General features: G+C 42.6%; 1 protein-coding gene across 1 annotated transcript in view; it reads left to right on the plus strand.

Moving 5' to 3' along the window:
* The window catches only part of LOC131954800 (uncharacterized), a 153,155-nt gene extending 148,184 nt beyond the window's left edge, over positions 1-4,971 (plus strand). The window contains exons 7-9 of the mRNA XM_059318588.1: positions 3,725-3,956; positions 4,191-4,283; positions 4,961-4,971. Of these exons, the coding sequence (XP_059174571.1) occupies positions 3,725-3,956; positions 4,191-4,283; positions 4,961-4,971 (336 nt within the window). The remainder of the gene's footprint in view (positions 1-3,724; positions 3,957-4,190; positions 4,284-4,960) is intronic.
* Positions 4,972-21,385: the final 16,414 nt, after the last annotated feature.

The following is a 21,385-nucleotide window of genomic DNA, read 5'->3' on the forward strand; positions in this document are numbered from 1 at the left end:
TATGGGGTACCCACGTAAATGTGGGGTACCCATGTAACTATGGGGTACCCACCTAACTATGGGGTACCCACCTAACTATGGGGTACCCACCTAACTATGGGGTACCCACCTAACTATGGAGTACCCACCTAACTATGGGGTACCCACCTAACTATGGGGTACCCACCTAACTATGGGGTACCCACCTAACTATGGGGTACCCACCTAACTATGGGGTACCCACGTAAAATTCACGAGTGACATGTCTCATTGATTTGTGTCATTCCGTAAAATTTGACTCAAATTGTCTCGTCTGGTCCAAACACGTCGATCTAATTGGATGTGTTCATTAAAGACAACGTCGCTGACGTAGTCGTGTGTACCTGTATCAGTGTGTGGACCTGTGTGTGTGTGTGTACCTAGCAGTGTGTGTATGTGTGAACCTAGCAGTGTGTATGTGTGTGGCACTAACCGTGTGTGTGTGTGTGTTCTTGTGTGTGACGTAATACAGCAAGACTTGAAAGCGTGGACCCTACACGCCATCTGTGTAGAACCACATTGCGTGCAGGAGTGGGATTGTCTTTAATGGGGGGCGGGCTAATGCGTGTGCTTATAAATACATCAAAGATAGCACTTTTAGTCCTTTTATGGTGTGGATGTGGGGGTGGGGGGTGGGGGGGGGTGTCACAGTACCAGTGGGGGGGGGGGGAGACACAGATAAAATGGTGGGGTGGGTAGGGGGTCACAATACCAATGGTGGTGGGGGGGGGGGGGGTTGGAGGACACTACCAGAGAGGGGGGGTCACAGAACCAGTGGGGGGTTGGGTGGGGGGACAGTACCAGTGTTGGGCTCCACCCTAGCCAGTCCCTGTACAGTTTATATGACAATTATTTGATGCGCCAAAGAATTTATCAACCAAACCTGAAATGTAACAATGAAGCCACGTATGAATGAGCCCCCCCCCCCACCCCCCACCCCCAATCGATATCAGTGACACCTCCACTGTTTATCAACGATCCCACCCACCCCCCCTCTCCAACAATATATCACATAAAGCTGTATGATTATGTGGTACAAAAAAACCAAAGTACAGTTTGTATGACGGCGTTGAGTGAAACATTCCTCTCGTATATCCGGGGCTTTTGTTAGCTAGTTTTAGGGGAGGGGGGAGATATTCACGCTTCGTTGGCCACCATCTTTAAGGCAGTAAAATCTAATGGGGTTTTAATTACAGTCACGGAGGTGGAAGCTATAACTTATTCCTGCAGACAGGTGGGGGGGGGGGGACTCTTCGTTCATCATGGGGGGTGGCTGTGTGCTAGAACTTCAGACAAATCTCTCAGGTCGTGGGTTCGGAACCTGGTTAAAATTCTGAGAAATTTCAGAAAATGGTTTGTTAAAAGATGCTTTTATAATCAAATCATATCAAGTTATGAAATCGTAACCCCCCCCCCCCCCCCCTGCAGACATACAAGTCTAGCGCCGACAAGTTAAAGAAAGTTTTCTCAGATGAGGATTTTTCTTTATTGTAGTCAAACGTGTGGGGACACAGACCCAGACCAACATTGGTGCTAGCCTACACTGGCGATTCCATCTATTGCAGTCTACGATATTTTATGTGTACAACTTGTCATGGCTTCATGACTAATAATAATAATAGACAGTGACTAATTAGCATAATAATTAGCCGTATACTGAAGTGGTCGACATAATTTCTAATGAATAAAACTAGCGCTGTACGTGTAGTAATGGAGTTCCTGAAACTTTATCCCCAACCACTACCCCCAACTCCCACACTCCGACCCCCACACCCCAACCCCCACACCCCGACCCCCACACCCCGACCCCCACACCCCGACCCCCACACCCCGGCCCCACCGCCATCAAAGTAACGTATCTTGTGCCTCTAGTGTAAGGGCTGGTTACACACAGGGTATGAATATTTATTCATGATTATATCCAGATGTCTTGGGATGGGGGGGGGGGGGCGATTGCATGTTTGGATGAGAGCGTCTGGGAGGTAGGTGGGGTAAGTTTTGGGTGGGGTAGGGGTGGGGGTGGGGTAGCGATCGGGTCAGTTTGGGGTGGGGTAGGGGCGGGGGGTGGGGTAGCGATCGGGTCAGTTTGGGGTGGGGTATGGGTGGGTAAAAAAATATAATAAATGGAAGACCGTCACTTTAAAAGTTGATGTGGAATATCTGGACATTAGGGCCACCCGTGACTGGCTGATTGTAGGAAAAAAAGTCACAGGAAAAAAAAAACACTGTGACTTTTTTTCCGTTCACCGACTGGCTACCATGAACATTTCTAATCACGTGACTGGCTATCCTAAAAATTGTTTAACCGTTTGACTGTTGTTTATTTAAAGAAATGACGTCACGATTTTTGTTAGATAACGAACGCACACACACTCACCACACAATTTTTTATCAGTGTATTCTGAAAAGGTGGGGGGGGGGAGCAAATAACAGGTGCTTGGTCGTGGTTCATTAAGTGGTCTGGACTAATTAGCATTCACTTCCTACCTGCCGCTGATAATTAAAATAAAATAAAAGATTAGCTCAACTGGATCAGCGGTATTTGGTGGGATATACTGGTGGTTTTTTGGTGGGATTTACTGATGGTTTTATGGAGGTATTTTTGGTGGTTTTATTGAGGTATTTTTGGTGGTTTTATGGAGGTATTTTTGGTGGTTTTATGGAGGTATTTTTGGTGGTTTTATGGAGGTATTTTTGGTGGTTTTATGGAGGTATTTTTTGTGGTTTTATGGAGGTATTTTTGGTGGTTTTATGGTGGGTTTTTACTGGTGGTTTTATGGTGGGATTACCATAACACGACCGTTAAGACAGTCCCAACTGAAACCACTCGGGTTATCGTTCAAAGTTTGCTCAAACATCTGCCTCGGCCACAAAACGTTCAGCCATAAAGAGGGTGAGTACACAAACGATAAATTTGTCTTGTAACGATCCGCAGAAATATTCTAGCCCCCCCCCCCCAACTCGTCTTGTCAGCTTTAGGGAGCTTCGTGGAGATTATCTTAAGCTGGAGATAATCTAAATCTGATGTTTAATGTTGTGCCACTGTTTTCTTCTAACATGTGTCGTCATCTCTCTCTCTCTCTCTCTCTCTCTCTCTCTCTGTATATATATATATATATATATATATATATATATATATATATATATATATATATATATATATATATATATATATATATATATATATATATATATATATATACAGAGAGAGAGAGAGAATAAGAGAGAGAGAAAGAGAGAGAGATAGATTGTATAGAAAAGTGTACTGCACCCATCAAGTAGCTAGAAAAAAATCTAACAGTTCTGTAGTTTATTTTTACCTGTATCCGTTTGGTTTCACTCCACTCCCCCCCCCTCCTCCTCTCAGGTATGTCATACTGCAACAATACCTGTCTAAAGAACATCTCACCTATCATCTCCTAGCTGCGAGTCTATACCCAGCTATCTACCCATCGAATTATTTACCCATATACTGAATCGGTACCAACCGACACGCCACAATGGCACAATTGGTTCAATTTCAAATCACACAGCCATAAATATGTCAAGTCATTACCGGCTTTAACATCATGTTTTAGGGCTTATGGCTGCGGCTGTTGATGTGTATTATGGTTATGGCTGTAACTCCACACACACACACACACACACACACACACACACATCCACACACACCCCTGTAATTTTTTATTCTTATTTGACTTTCCAGGTTCCTGGCCAAGTGACCTTTGACCCAGATGACCTGACGAATGAAAGGTCAGACCAAACGAGCCAGCGTGTGACCCTGACCCCGGGGCGCCAGTGGAAGGGGCGCCGGTGCCTGAGGGTGGTGCCGCTCCTGGCCTTCAGCTCCCTGCTACTGGTCTCTGTGGCCTTGGGCTTGTCCAGGCTCAAGGTCAAGCCCACCGTCCACGTGACCTTTCCCTCCAGCAATATCATCAGTAAGTCTTGTGTGGGTCTTGTGTGGGTCTGTGTGGGTATATGTTTTATTCCATCAGTAAGTCTTCGATTATTTTTCTATGTATAATTCAACTAACCATTGTCACACTTGTTGCAGAACAAGTTCGAATGTTCTATCTACATGTTTGTCGAACTTGTAATCCTGTAACTTTTGTTCCAAAGTTTGAATGTTCTCCCAGTTCCCAGACTTGTAATCTCAAATGTTTTTGTTGCAGGACAAGTTCGAATGTTCAGCCAGTTCCCAGACTTGTCGGAACTTTCAAAAAACCATTCCAGTCTCTCGTTGGTCTCTAGGCTACAGCTACTGGGTGAGTGGGTGTGTGGGAGAGTGTGGGTGTGTGAGTGTGTGTGTGAGTGTGTGTGGGTGAGTATGTTGTGGGTGGGTGTGGGTGAGTGTCTGTGTGGGCGAGTGTGTGGGTGTGTGGGTGGCTGGGTGTGTGGGTGAGTGAGTGGGTGTGTGTGTGTGGTGGGTGAGTGGGTGTGAGTGAGTGTAAGTTTCTGTATGGGAGAGTGGGTTAGTGGTGAGTGTGTGGGTGAGTGTGTGGGTGAGTGTGTTATTGTGGATGATTGGGTGTGTGTGTGTGTGGGGGTGTGGTGAGTGTATGGGTGTGTGTGGTGTGTGGGTGGGGGAGGGGTAGAGAGGTGGTGGCTGTAAGATGATGTATGTTGGATGGTTTATGGTGTGTGTTGGACAGTGGATGTTGGTTGATGTGAGATTGTGTGTAGCGAGATAATTTTGAATGATTGATGTTAAATGTGAATGTTTTATTAAAATTACAAAATCCCCAATCAAAGTTGGGGCTTCAGTGAAGAAGCCAACAAGCCCAACATTTTTTTTGTCCACCTAGATTTAGAAACTACTTTGGCAGGGTCCGTAGCGGACCTTGAATCCTTGAAAAACCCTTGAATTCCAAAAAACATCTCAAGGCCTTGAAAAACCCTTGAATTTCCCCAAAAATGAGCAAAAAACCCTTGAATTTTATAGGTAAACCTTGAAAACCGTGCGTAAATCGTATTTAAAAAAAAAATTCAATTCTGATGGATCTAAACTTTTTCTGCCTTTATTTATTTTTTGCCGTGGGTCTGCGTTAACTTCGGAGTCAATTTCCAACCCTCTCCTTCGCTGAGCCTCGCGGTTTTGCATAGGCTCTGCCTAACCTAGATTCTAGATCGTGACGTAGATAGCCGAGGGCTAAATTTAGCATCGTTTTTCGGGCATCTCCGTTTACTAGATTCTAGATCTAGATTCAGTGTTTTCTGTTAGGGCCTACCTACTTGTACGGTTTTGTCCGTAATTTTTCGATTTTGACACCCCTGTTGCGGAATTAGGCCGCAAATGTTACGCAAAAGCCCACCGTAAACATCAAAATCGATTTAGTGTCGACCTTTTTTTTTCTTGTGTTAAATTTCCGTGTTATCCGGTTCTATGGTTTCAAACATCTTCAATCATAACAATCGACGCCCCCCGCCCCCCCCCCCCCCCCAAATCCCTTCCCGACAATATCTCGGCAGTCGTTGGCTCTATTTATATTGTGAACTTTATTGACCCCGCGAGTGGTCTGTTGTCTCCTGATCGGTGATGTCCGTAAAGAAAAAAATTGGAATGTGGCCTAAATCATTAAAATTCTGGTCGCGCATGGAAATTATCTCGATTATAATTAAACCTACATCTAGAACTAATATTTTTTCTTCAAGAAAATAAGCCTTAGGTTTAAATAAAAAAAGAATAGCCTGAACTATGCGAGCGTAGGTTTCTATTTATTTAAATTAAAATTTTCTCGGTGTAGGTTAAACACAAAAGGGCGAAACGTAGCTGCGGAATTACGGGTAAATAGCGAGACATAATTTATCGAATTATTGTGTTCTGTTATTTTAGATGTGCGAGAAGACACGTTTTTACGAACCTAGATCAATCACGGTTCTTTGTGTACCCCACGATAGCAGATGTTTCGGTCACTGCGACCTTAGAAGGTCTTCTAGGTCTATCTCAACTTACAGTGACCTCGCAGTATATTAATAATTAATATAGTCGTGGATCTTGATCTAGATTTTTAACTATTAACCAACAAGATTTACTAATACCAATAGGCATATTTATCACGTTCGTTAAAAAAACCAATAGCAAATGACGTAATCGTCAATCTCACGTGGGCTATGGACCAAATACACATTGACTGTATCAGATGGGTGAGGCTGTAGACAGAACTTTTTGATGTCATTCTTGACGTGGCTGTCTGGTTATTTATGACGATAGAGGTTGGGGTAAAATTCGCATTAATTACGTGACGTCATCAATGGACTACCGCTAGGCTGTGTAATTAAAAAAAAAACTAAATCCTAACATTACCAGCTCATTAGCATCGCCGATTGTCTTCTTAAAAAAAGGAAAGATTTTGCGCCGACGTAAAAAAAAAATGTATTTATCAAAAGAAAAGAAAAATAATTTGAAGGACTATGACTGTGCTGTTTTCACTCAACTTTACGGACACTTTTTACCACCTCTCACTTCAAGGTCGCGCTGACCGTAAGACCTACGACACGAGACCACGCGCGAGCACAGTCGTGTCTCACGGTCAAGGCAGTTCTACAAACGCTGTTTGTCTAATTTTAACGTGGTTATCTTTAATATTGGGCTTACTGCTAGATTAAAGCGAAAACAAAAACTATATCTGCATCGTTTTAGGTCATTGAACAAAATATGTAGGTCTGCTATAATTTAGTTACACCATCTAGCAGGGTCTAGATCTAATTGATTTTTACTGTGGTAAAACGTCCTTGAAATGTTTAAGAAGCCTCGGATTACCGTGTTTGAAAAAATTGCCGCTGTCACTGCCCCCTCCCATCCGCTTGTAAAAAAAATCCGCTTTTCACTTTGTCGGGCGGCTACATCTCTGACATGAGTATTACTAGCGTAGTTACTTGTGAAATTGTTTAAAAAAAATAACTTAATTCTGTTATTCCGTGATATGAACTAACTTAAAACTTACACGATATTTCTTTACGTCATCATGTATATCATAGGTGGGGACATTGGGGTCGTCCATAAATGACGTCACACTCGTAGGGGAGGGGGGATCCGTAATCGTGTGACGGTGTGTGATGAGGGGGATGGGGGGTGGTCAGATCGTGGGACATCACACTTTTGTATTATTAAAAAGCAATGTTAGAAAACGAATTTTAGCATTTTAGAAAACTGTTTTAATAAATTGTAAAAGGAATTGATTAAAATACTCTATTTTGACAGAGTTCAGACAAGATTTTGGGAAAAAAAAAACCCTATTTTAAGAAAAATTGAACTGCAATCAAGGGGGGGGGTGGGGTGTAGGAGGGGTTATAGGCTGAGGTGTGACGTCATTTTAGAGGGCGGGGCCTGGCTTTTTGTGATGTGTGACGGAGGGGGGGGGGAGAGGTAATAATCTTTTAAAAAGCGTGAGGTTATTTATGACATTAAGCAGGATAATTTATACAAGCATAGCTAGTTTTTTTTTGTTTCTATATGTGTGCAGAGTCCTTTTTAAAGGAATATGTGTGCAGAGTCCTTTTTAAAGGACTATCAGACAGACGAACCAATGCTTCCTTTTATGTATAATGACCTGATTCTGATTATCACTTGACATTGACAAGTCATTCAATTGAATTTTGTTTTTTTTGCTGACTCTTTAATAAAGTCTCTAGAAAAAGTAAAAAAAGCAAGTGAGCTTCAAATTCTCAATTTCAAATCTGACTGTAAGACAACTTTGATAGGATTTTCATCAAATTTTTTGTTGAAATCTCCATTACTTTAGTCATTAGTGAGAGACTTAGCCTAATGCAAATGTTTAAAAATAGAGCCAGTTCACCAAAAAAATGAAGGGAATTCTTCACATCCTAGTCAACAAATGGAAACTGAAATCAGCTGAGTGTGACCAAGTTCTGTTTCAATTTTCAACATTCATAGATACATGTACTCTAAATGGTTGTCTATCTAAATCTTATTGAGAACATGATAGGCTGGACATTTTTTTCATAGAACAGCTTGGTAGCAAAATTTCTTATGTGAACATTTGGAAAATTGTTAGAGATCTATTGCTTCTGTCACATGGTCAAGTCAGTGTTGAAAGAGGTTTTTCTGAAAATAGAAGTTGGAGGAGTGTCATTTGACACCAAAGATACTGATTGCAAAAGGGATTATGCTGGACTCTCAGACAATCTCCTGACTTAGATAATTTTGTAATAACACCAAAATTATTTCAAAAATTGTGTGTGCAAAAAACATACATCACCCTCATTGTAATGCCCGTTAGTGGTAGTTTATACCTTGAAATTCCCCCCAAAATCACCTTGAAAACCTTGAAAAAGCCTTGAATTTTCTTTTGGGATTTGGCTATGGACCCTGAACTAGAGGTCTAAACATATTTTGTCCACCTAGAGGTCAACATATTTTGTCCACCTAGATTTATGTCCCCTGCCTGACCTAGTTTGTGAATGATGGTCAACTTCCGACGTAAACAACTTAACTTTGAACAAGTGCTTGGTTTTACCTTTCAAATTTCTCAAATGTCATCTCAGTTTTGATTTCACATTGTTCGAGCTTTCTTTCATACCCTCGGTCCTGTTGAACTTTTCTATTGAAATCGTCTTGAATATTTCACAAGATTTTTCTCAATGCTGAAAAAATATTAATGGGTTAATTCCCTTATGGTTTTTTTTTTTCGGTTGAAATTCAAACAACGTCGGTGAATTTTAAAAGTTGTGTTTCAATATCTGCTGGTCAGTTTAACATCAGTATAACAACTCATTCTTGGACAAACTTGTGTCTGTAGCACCACTTGACATCTGTAGCACCACTTGACATCTGTAGCACCACTTGACATCTGTAGCACCACTTGACATCTGTAGCACCACTTGACATCTGTAGCACCACTTGACATCTGTAGCACCACTTGACATCTGTAGCACCACTTGACATCTGTAGCACCACTTGACATCTGTAGCACCACTTGACATCTGTAGCACCACTTGACATCTGTAGCAGCACTTGACATCTGTAGCACCACTTGACATCTGTAGCACCACTTGACATCTGTAGCAGCACTTGACATCTGTAGCAGCACTTGACATCTGTAACCAACAAACAACAAAGTATTGCAATAAACAACAAATATCTCACGTGAGGGAAAGTAAAGGCGGCTGGTCAAAGTGCTGTCCCTTCAAAAGCCGAGGTCATATCAACAGGTAAACTCTACTTCACCTGCCCCATGGACCGTCAGGTCCAAAAAGGGAACTTTACTTTTGCTCTAGCAAATCAAAATCATTCAATCCACTTGAGCAATCTTTCAACAATCCAGCCGAACCCAACCCTTCTAGCCACCAGACCACTGGTCAAAACTGGCGCGACCCCAGCTTGCTAGACCCTCCATGTGTAGTTCCATAGTTCCTGTCCATCCTGCCTAGTTCATTTAGTTCCGTGGTCGTTCATCTCTAGCGGACTGTTCAGTTTACATTTGGCCGTCTGGAGAAAGCTCTAAGAAACCTTTGAAAATAGCTTTGTGCTATAAATAATGACCCCGAATCAACAAATTAGCTCCACCGATTGTATTTCCCATAAGATGTTCATCTTGTCTGAAGATTACTGTCAATTCTAGAAATTTCCCCCCGCCACAGAATGGTTTGAAGACTAACATAGTCTGCCGTGTGAGTTAGTCTGAGACGGTCTGTCTAGGCTATCGAGTTACCGTCAGACCGCCCAGCAAGTGTTGACAAAGGAAACAGTTCCTGTGTCCTTAAACACGGACATGCTGCCATTTTGATCTTCTAAGGTTTTTATTTATGCCAGATTTTACGCTAGACAAATGGCATTTATTTGTTCTAATAAATTTATTCTGATACATTTATTCTGAGGCGTATTCGTTGTTCTATTTCTTCTAGTACTATTCTATCTTAAGATATGTGTCGCCAAGATGGCGCCTGTGTGTCCAAACCTTTGTTTATCAACTGGAGTACCCAACCACTCTCCTCCCTGCTCCCGTGTGGACTTTGGTCAATATGGGAAAAAGACTCCAATACACTCGAAATTTTTGGTGGACAGTTAAATAAATGACATATAATGTATGTGTTAAAGCGACATTGATAACTGCTGTTTAAAACAATTGTTTACATCAGAAATAAAATATGTGAAGACTTCTTTCAAAGTCAACGAAGGCGAATATGAGATGGAATCAACTTCAAATGGCGACATATTTTGATCTTTATTTTTATTCGTTAAGTGTCCGTCTGTGCACTTCTCTCGATAAAAGGGAAGTAACGCCCACAGTAAGACGATGGTGAACTTAGATTACTGCCCCTGCAACTCGCATTGAATTTTAAGGACAATGAACTCTGTCTGATTTTTGCTTTTGTGTCTGTGAAATATCAGAGATGTGTTGCCTCCCATCTTCAAATACTTTCGTGTTTTAGTTAGGGGAGGGGGGGCGGGCTGGGAGTGGTCAGACTTTTGTATTGTGGGGTCGGGCGTGGCGTGGAGTGTTTGGAAGGGGTGGGTAAATCAACACTCCCAGGGGCGTGGACTGAGGGGGGCTAGGGGTTCTCACGACATTTGTCACGGACGTAATTTGAGGGTGGGGAAGGGTGGGGCCGGGACGCTGTAGACTTAACTTAGCTCAGACGTGCTTCAGACTGTTTTACTTAGCATTTTTTCTTCGGGGGAGTTTTCGAGAGTTTTTAAATCCAATTATACCAGATCTGTATGGAGAAAGGGGAGATTTGTTTAGGGATAAGAGAGGTGTGTCTGTGTGGATATGTGGATATATATATATATATATAAATATATATATATATATAAATATATATATATATATATATATATATGTATATGTATATATATATATATATATATATATATATATATATATATATATATATATATATATATGTATATGTATATATATATATATATGTATATATATATATATATATATATATATATATGTATATATATATATGTATATATATATGTATATACATATATATATGTATATATATATATATATATATATATATATATATATATATATATATATATATGTATATATATATATGTATATATGTATATATATATATGTATATATATATATATATATATATATATATATATATATATATATATATATATATATATATATGTATATATGTATATATATATGTATATATGTATATATATATATATATATGTATATATATATATATATATATATATATGTATGTATATATATATATATATTATATATATATGTATATATATGTATATATATATATATATATGTATATATATGTATATATATATAATATGTATATATATGTATATATATATATATATATATATATATATATATATATGTATATATATGTATATATATATATATATGTATATATATGTATATATATATATATATATATATATATATATATATAATATATATATATATATATTATATATATATATATATATATATATTATATATATATATATATATATATGTAACTAGGGTAGGCCTAGCTACTAGTTACAAATCTGATGCAACTGATAACGAACGATAAGCCGAGACGCAGTATTACAGTCTGATGCAAACTGATAGCAGGTGGCTTATTAGATCGGAATGATAACAATCTCAAAGCCAACGCGTGCTATTTTGGGAAACGGTACGAGGGGATTCAGACGGCCTGTCAACTTTGATTGATAGGACGCAGATGTTTTATTAAACGGACTGTACGTTAGAACTGCGCAACTAGTAGTCGGAGACATCGAGTACAAGTATCGATTACGGAGGAATACAAGTACGAATACGAGTACGAATACAAGGGATAAATAGGAGGGGACGGCTGAACTCGCTGCTCTTCCCTTTTCGATCGCCCGCTCTCTTCATCGCTCGCTTTAGATCAGTCAGTCTGTGTGACATATCAAGTTGGTTATATTGTGTTAAGAAGGACAATAGACATGTGGATTCAGTTATATGAAGCCTAGTGAGGACTGTTAGGGGTCAGTTGATTCATACTATTATTGTGAAGCATTCCTGTTGATTCATTGTGTTATATTGAAGCATTTCTTGATTCATGTAATAAAAGGATCAATAGCGAACCTGCATCTTCGAGTATTTCTACTGTAGTCGATGTTGTGTAGCATGAGTGGTTAAACTCGTTACATTTGGCACTACAGGCAAATAGTCTCGTAACATGTGGCGTTGCGAGCAGGGTAACTGTTCGCTCGTTACAATTGGCGTCGTCGGACAGGATGAATTCAACTAGACTTGCCGCTTTAGGCACCCATAGTCAACCTTGTGCATAACTGTGTTTAGTGTGTGTGTGAATTCGGACATTCAGGAACTGTGAAAATTGAGGAACGAGAAAAATTTTTCATACACACACGGTAAGAAAGAACTCTTTTTTTGTTACTTACGGAATAAGATGTCTACTCTGGACGAGAAGCAGACCCATATAGTGGTCCTACCCAGAGAGTCCCACATTAACAAATTTTACGGGGACGGTGATCCAACTTTAACCAACAGGTTCAGTGAAGAGGTCAAAGCGGCCTGGGCCTTGAGAGGCATGTCACCAGAGGAAAGATTAAGACTGCTGATGGGCAGTATAGGAGAGACGGTTAGGGCAGAGGTCAAATGCCACGATAAAACCATCCAATCAGATCCGGATAAGGTGCTGGATCTGATTATGGAGACCTTTGGGGAGAGACGGTCGGGATCGCAACTGCTGGCAGGGTTCGTAGGCTTAAGGCAGAGAATGGCGGAGAGTGTGATGGAGTACTCACACCGGATGAACAGGGCCTTTGATTCGGTAAAGGTCAAAACACCTGACATTGATGTGCGCCTACTGAGGGACCATTTCATCGAGGGGCTAGCAACCCCGATCCTAAGAAGAGAGTTGAAAGAGGAGGTCCACAAAGACCCGCAGTTGACCTTCCTTCAGGTCAGGAACTCAGCGATCCGCAGGTCCGAGGATGAGGACCAATCGAACTGTTCGGTGGACAAAGTCTCTGTGCCTGAACAGAGACAATCCCCACCCACAGGGGCCGACACGATGGAGACCATGATGGCTCAACTGTTGGCCCACCTGGTTAAGGTTGACCAACGATTGGAGAGGTTAGAAAGCAGGTCAACAGCTGAGAATCAGGGCAAAAACGGGACAAAACAGAGACAGGTTGGACAGCCGCGACCTGCCGCTCCATCGCTCCGGTGGACGGCTGACGGTCGACCAATTTGCTTGTCCTGTTCACAACCCGGACATATGGCACGGTACTGTCCGGTGAAACGATCGCCCTCTGTACGGCAGGTCAAGGCTACAGAGCGGCGAGGTAATGACTTAGTAAACAAAATGACACAGAAACACAGTAAGGAGAAAAAGAAAGGTAAAACACAACTAATGGAAAAAATGAACTGTGAAATGAACTGGGATGTTGAAAAGTTTCAAGTGAACAATTTGTTGGTAGAGAAAAATGATGATAAGAAGGAAATTGGTAGACTTAAGAATGAGATCTCAATGTTAACCAGGAAACTGGATAGGGAAAGGTCATGCAAATTAAAAGCACAGGAGAAATGTTCATCTTTAGAGTGTCTGTTATCGGAAGAAGTAAATAAAAATAGTAGACAACAGAACAGTGTTGGCAAACTAGAAGAAATGAAAGAGTCTCAAACAAGACTTGAAGAGAAATTATCCGATATTGAAAAAGAACTTCAAAGTACAGCAAGGCTGGGATCCATCGAACAGCGATGGGCAGCAGAATTGGCACTCGTTGACCTAGAGAGAAAACATCGCCCGGGGCGGTCCAATGGCAATGCGGACGCCTTATCAAGGAATCCTTACGAGAGACCGGGCAATGAGGAAGAAACGCTGACAGGACTATGTGAGGTCAGAGCGTCAACAGATATCCCTCATGGGGTGCAAATGATGCAAAACGGGCAGACCGGGGTGGAGCACATATCCACAGAGCCCGGACATATGGACAGTAGTGATTTTAATTGCCTTAATCACAAAAAGATAAGAGATGCCCAGAGAACGGATAGTGGCTTACAACCGCTATTGAAATACATCCAGGAACAAAAATTCCCAGGAAGAAGGGAAAGAGAACAATTTGGTCGAGAAACAAAGAAAATACTGAGTCAGTGGGACCGTCTCAGTATAGAGGATGGTGTTCTCATGCGGAGAATTCATGACCAAATTGATGGGACAATACACCAGGTGGTGGTGCCTGGACAGTTACGAGAAGAAGTGCTAAGGTTGGCACATGACAGGGCAGGACACCAGGGTCAGGACAGGACGCACAAAATATTACGACGGAGGTGTTACTGGCCCAATATGGAAATGGAGGTCAAACGCCATTGTGAGGCTTGTGTGAGGGTGTCAGCATGCGAAAATGCCAGTTGTCAAAATGAGACAGCCATCAGGACACCTACTAGCGACAAAACCACTAGAGATTGTGGCTATGGACTTTACGTCGTTGGAGCAATCATCGGATGGGACGGAACATGTGTTGGTAATGACTGATGTTTTCACCAAATGGACTGTGGCGGTGCCCACACGAGATCAGACTGCCAAAACAGTGGCAAAGGTCTTAATAGAACATTGGTTCATCAAATATGGCATACCAAGACAATTACACTCTGACCAAGGAAGGGCTTTCGAGTCAGAAGTAATTAACCAACTGTGCAGCCACTACGGGATCAACAAATCTAGAACAACCACATTTAATCCGAAAGGAAACGGACAGTGTGAACGGTTTCAACCGTAGCATGCATGATTTGCTGCGTACCCTAGAACCTGAACAGAAAAAAACGTTGGCCTGATTTTCTCCCAGAGTTGGTATATCTATACAACTGCACCCCCCATGCCACAACCGGCTTTGCGCCACACATGTTGCTGTTCGGACGGGAGGCTCGACCTCCCTCTTGATTTTGTTCCTAGGAAAAAGGGAGAGTATGACTGGCTCATACACCGCACTGGAATATGTGAATGAACATATGAGAAGAATTAGAGAAATGTACAGGGTAGTACAGGAAAGACTAGAACATGAAGCACGGCGAAGGGAACCGCCGGTACAGACAAAGGGACCCGCCACTCAAACTGAACGACAGGGTATTACTGCGTAGCCACCCGTTAGGCAGAAACAAAATCCACGATCTCTGGGGACAGGAGATATGGCAAGTCGTGGAGATGCCTAAAGTAGCAGGTGGCCCCTTTAAGATAAGACCCATCGATCACGCCAAACCGGATCGGTGGGCGAATATTGCTCAATTAAAGAAATATTGGAATAGGCAAGAAGAGCAGTTACACACAAGGAAATCCAAGACAATTAGGGAACCGGAAACTATAACGGAAATTCACATACCCATCCCGGAACCATATCACCATCAACAGAACAACCGCGATACACAAGTGGAGGATAACGGCAACAAAGAGGATCCCGTTCCTTCCAGAAGCAGAGAGACAGTAGACCATCAGATAAGTGGTCCGCGGAGAAGTTTGAGGAACAGAAGGAAGACGAAATTTTTTGTCAGCAACCATCAATTCTTTCATGGTCGCGCTGGTATGAGAACAGACGGTTCAAAAAGCTATAAAAGTGAACTGGTGAAGGCACCAAACGAAAAGGGTGGATGTGAATTCTAGAACTGTTTTGTGTCTCAGGAAGATGATGTAGACACAGTTGATATGTGAAATAGGTATAACTGTCAATCGTATACGAAGGGGACGACGTGGACAGTGAGTGGAACAATAAAATGTTTTTTTTTTACGATTGTGCGATTGACTTTGGAGGAGTGCACCTGCCAGGCGTTTGTTTGTGGTGGAAAACACACAAAAAAAGGCAGGGGTGGATGTAACTAGGGTAGGCCTAGCTACTAGTTACAAATCTGATGCAACTGATAACGAACGATAAGCCGAGACGCAGTATTACAGTCTGATGCAACTGATAGCAGGTGGCTTATTAGATCGGAATGATAACAATCTCAAAGCCAACGCGTGCTATTTTGGGAAACGGTACGAGGGGATTCAGACGGCCTGTCAACTTTGATTGATAGGACGCAGATGTTTTATTAAACGGACTGTACGTTAGAACTGCGCAACTAGTAGTCGGAGACATCGAGTACAAGTATCGATTACGGAGGAATACAAGTACGAATACGAGTACGAATACAAGGGATAAATAGGAGGGGACGGCTGAACTCGCTGCTCTTCCCTTTTCGATCGCCCGCTCTCTTCATCGCTCGCTTTAGATCAGTCAGTCTGTGTGACATATCAAGTTGGTTATATTGTGTTAAGAAGGACAATAGACATGTGGATTCAGTTATATGAAGCCTAGTGAGGACTGTTAGGGGTCAGTTGATTCAGACTATTATTGTGAAGCATTCCTGTTGATTCATTGTGTTATATTGAAGCATTTCTTGATTCATGTAATAAAAGGATCAATAGCGAACCTGCATCTTCGAGTATTTCTACTGTAGTCGATGTTGTGTAGCATGAGTGGTTAAACTCGTTACATTTGGCACTACAGGCAAATAGTCTCGTAACATGTGGCGTTGCGAGCAGGGTAACTGTTCGCTCGTTACAATTGGCGTCGTCGGACAGGATGAATTCAACTAGACTTGCCGCTTTAGGCACCCATAGTCAACCTTGTGCATAACTGTGTTTAGTGTGTGTGTGAATTCGGACATTCAGGAACTGTGAAAATTGAGGAACGAGAAAAATTTTTCATACACACACGGTAAGAAAGAACTCTTTTTTTGTTACTTACGGAATAAGATGTCTACTCTGGACGAGAAGCAGACCCATATAGTGGTCCTACCCAGAGAGTCCCACATTAACAAATTTTACGGGGACGGTGATCCAACTTTAACCAACAGGTTCAGTGAAGAGGTCAAAGCGGCCCTGGGCCTTGAGAGGCATGTCACCAGAGGAAAGATTAAGACTGCTGATGGGCAGTATAGGAGAGACGGTTAGGGCAGAGGTCAAATGCCACGATAAAACCATCCAATCAGATCCGGATAAGGTGCTGGATCTGATTATGGAGACCTTTGGGGAGAGACGGTCGGGATCGCAACTGCTGGCAGGGTTCGTAGGCTTAAGGCAGAGAATGGCGGAGAGTGTGATGGAGTACTCACACCGGATGAACAGGGCCTTTGATTCGGTAAAGGTCAAAACACCTGACATTGATGTGCGCCTACTGAGGGACCATTTCATCGAGGGGCTAGCAACCCCGATCCTAAGAAGAGAGTTTGAAAGAGGAGGTCCACAAAGACCCGCAGTTGACCTTCCTTCAGGTCAGGAACTCAGCGATCCGCAGGTCCGAGGATGAGGACCAATCGAACTGTTCGGTGGACAAAGTCTCTGTGCCTGAACAGAGACAATCCCCACCCACAGGGGCCGACACGATGGAGACCATGATGGCTCAACTGTTGGCCCACCTGGTTAAGGTTGACCAACGATTGGAGAGGTTAGAAAGCAGGTCAACAGCTGAGAATCAGGGCAAAAACGGGACAAAACAGAGACAGGTTGGACAGCCGCGACCTGCCGCTCCATCGCTCCGGTGGACGGCTGACGGTCGACCAATTTGCTTGTCCTGTTCACAACCCGGACATATGGCACGGTACTGTCCGGTGAAACGATCGCCCTCTGTACGGCAGGTCAAGGCTACAGAGCGGCGAGGTAATGACTTAGTAAACAAAATGACACAGAAACACAGTAAGGAGAAAAAGAAAGGTAAAACACAACTAATGGAAAAAATGAACTGTGAAATGAACTGGGATGTTGAAAAGTTTCAAGTGAACAATTTGTTGGTAGAGAAAAATGATGATAAGAAGGAAATTGGTAGACTTAAGAATGAGATCTCAATGTTAACCAGGAAACTGGATAGGGAAAGGTCATGCAAATTAAAAGCACAGGAGAAATGTTCATCTTTAGAGTGTCTGTTATCGGAAGAAGTAAATAAAAATAGTAGACAACAGAACAGTGTTGGCAAACTAGAAGAAATGAAAGAGTCTCAAACAAGACTTGAAGAGAAATTATCCGATATTGAAAAAGAACTTCAAAGTACAGCAAGGCTGGGATCCATCGAACAGCGATGGGCAGCAGAATTGGCACTCGTTGACCTAGAGAGAAAACATCGCCCGGGGCGGTCCAATGGCAATGCGGACGCCTTATCAAGGAATCCTTACGAGAGACCGGGCAATGAGGAAGAAACGCTGACAGGACTATGTGAGGTCAGAGCGTCAACAGATATCCCTCATGGGGTGCAAATGATGCAAAACGGGCAGACCGGGGTGGAGCACATATCCACAGAGCCCGGACATATGGACAGTAGTGATTTTAATTGCCTTAATCACAAAAAGATAAGAGATGCCCAGAGAACGGATAGTGGCTTACAACCGCTATTGAAATACATCCAGGAACAAAAATTCCCAGGAAGAAGGGAAAGAGAACAATTTGGTCGAGAAACAAAGAAAATACTGAGTCAGTGGGACCGTCTCAGTATAGAGGATGGTGTTCTCATGCGGAGAATTCATGACCAAATTGATGGGACAATACACCAGGTGGTGGTGCCTGGACAGTTACGAGAAGAAGTGCTAAGGTTGGCACATGACAGGGCAGGACACCAGGGTCAGGACAGGACGCACAAAATATTACGACGGAGGTGTTACTGGCCCAATATGGAAATGGAGGTCAAACGCCATTGTGAGGCTTGTGTGAGGTGTCAGCATGCGAAAATGCCAGTTGTCAAAATGAGACAGCCATCAGGACACCTACTAGCGACAAAACCACTAGAGATTGTGGCTATGGACTTTACGTCGTTGGAGCAATCATCGGATGGGACGGAACATGTGTTGGTAATGACTGATGTTTTCACCAAATGGACTGTGGCGGTGCCCACACGAGATCAGACTGCCAAAACAGTGGCAAAGGTCTTAATAGAACATTGGTTCATCAAATATGGCATACCAAGACAATTACACTCTGACCAAGGAAGGGCTTTCGAGTCAGAAGTAATTAACCAACTGTGCAGCCACTACGGGATCAACAAATCTAGAACAACCACATTTAATCCGAAAGGAAACGGACAGTGTGAACGGTTCAACCGTAGCATGCATGATTTGCTGCGTACCCTAGAACCTGAACAGAAAAAACGTTGGCCTGATTTTCTCCCAGAGTTGGTATATCTATACAACTGCACCCCCCATGCCACAACCGGCTTTGCGCCACACATGTTGCTGTTCGGACGGGAGGCTCGACTCCCTCTTGATTTGTTCCTAGGAAAAAGGGGAGAGTATGACTGGCTCATACACCGCACTGGAATATGTGAATGAACATATGAGAAGAATTAGAGAAATGTACAGGGTAGTACAGGAAAGACTAGAACATGAAGCACGGCGAAGGGAACCGCCGGTACAGACAAAGGACCCGCCACTCAAACTGAACGACAGGGTATTACTGCGTAGCCACCCGTTAGGCAGAAACAAAATCCACGATCTCTGGGGACAGGAGATATGGCAAGTCGTGGAGATGCCTAAAGTAGCAGGTGGCCCCTTTAAGATAAGACCCATCGATCACGCCAAACCGGGATCGGTGGGCGAATATTGCTCAATTAAAGAAATATTGGAATAGGCAAGAAGAGCAGTTACACACAAGGAAATCCAAGACAATTAGGGAACCGGAAACTATAACGGAAATTCACATACCCATCCCGGAACCATATCACCATCAACAGAACAACCGCGATACACAAGTGGAGGATAACGGCAACAAAGAGGATCCCGTTCCTTCCAGAAGCAGAGAGACAGTAGACCATCAGATAAGTGGTCCGCGGAGAAGTTTGAGGAACAGAAGGAAGACGAAATTTTTTGTCAGCAACCATCAATTCTTTCATGGTCGCGCTGGTATGAGAACAGACGGTTCAAAAAGCTATAAAAGTGAACTGGTGAAGGCACCAAACGAAAAGGGTGGATGTGAATTCTAGAACTGTTTTGTGTCTCAGGAAGATGATGTAGACACAGTTGATATGTGAAATAGGTATAACTGTCAATCGTATACGAAGGGGACGACGTGGACAGTGAGTGGAACAATAAAATGTTTTTTTTACGATTGTGCGATTGACTTTGGAGGAGTGCACCTGCCAGGCGTTGTTTGTGGTGGAAAACACACAAAAAAAGGCAGGGGTGGATGTAACTAGGGTAGGCCTAGCTACTAGTTACAAATCTGATGCAACTGATAACGAACGATAAGCCGAGACGCAGTATTACAGTCTGATGCAACTGATAGCAGGTGGCTTATTAGATCGGAATGATAACAATCTCAAAGCCAACGCGTGCTATTTTTGGGAAACGGTACGAGGGGATTCAGACGGCCTGTCAACTTTGATTGATAGGACGCAGATGTTTTATTAAACGGACTGTACGTTAGAACTGCGCAACTAGTAGTCGGAGACATCGAGTACAAGTATCGATTACGGAGGAATACAAGTACGAATACGAGTACGAATACAAGGGATAAATAGGAGGGGACGGCTGAACTCGCTGCTCTTCCCTTTTCGATCGCCCGCTCTCTTCATCGCTCGCTTTAGATCAGTCAGTCTGTGTGACATATCAAGTTGGTTATATTGTGTTAAGAAGGACAATAGACATGTGGATTCAGTTATATGAAGCCTAGTGAGGACTGTTAGGGGTCAGTTGATTCAGACTATTATTGTGAAGCATTCCTGTTGATTCATTGTGTTATATTGAAGCATTTCTTGATTCATGTAATAAAAGGATCAATAGCGAACCTGCATCTTCGAGTATTTCTACTGTAGTCGATGTTGTGTAGCATGAGTGGTTAAACTCGTTACATTTGGCACTACAGGCAAATAGTCTCGTAACATGTGGCGTTGCGAGCAGGGTAACTGTTCGCTCGTTACAATTGGCGTCGTCGGACAGGATGAATTCAACTAGACTTGCCGCTTTAGGCACCCATAGTCAACCTTGTGCATAACTGTGTTTAGTGTGTGTGTGAATTCGGACATTCAGGAACTGTGAAAATTGAGGAACGAGAAAAATTTTTCATACACACACGGTAAGAAAGAACTCTTTTTTTGTTACTTACGGAATAAGAATGTCTACTCTGGACGAGAAGCAGACCCATATAGTGGTCCTACCCAGAGAGTCCCACATTAACAAATTTTACGGGGACGGTGATCCAACTTTAACCAACAGGTTCAGTGAAGAGGTCAAAGCGGCCTGGGCCTTGAGAGGCATGTCACCAGAGGAAAGATTAAGACTGCTGATGGGCAGTATAGGAGAGACGGTTAGGGCAGAGGTCAAATGCCACGATAAAACCATCCAATCAGATCCGGATAAGGTGCTGGATCTGATTATGGAGACCTTTGGGGAGAGACGGTCGGGAT

This window comes from Physella acuta, unplaced genomic scaffold (assembly GCF_028476545.2).
Source record: "Physella acuta isolate Inbredline_101_S28 unplaced genomic scaffold, ASM2847654v3 ptg001030l, whole genome shotgun sequence".
NCBI lineage: Eukaryota > Metazoa > Mollusca > Gastropoda > Physidae > Physella > Physella acuta.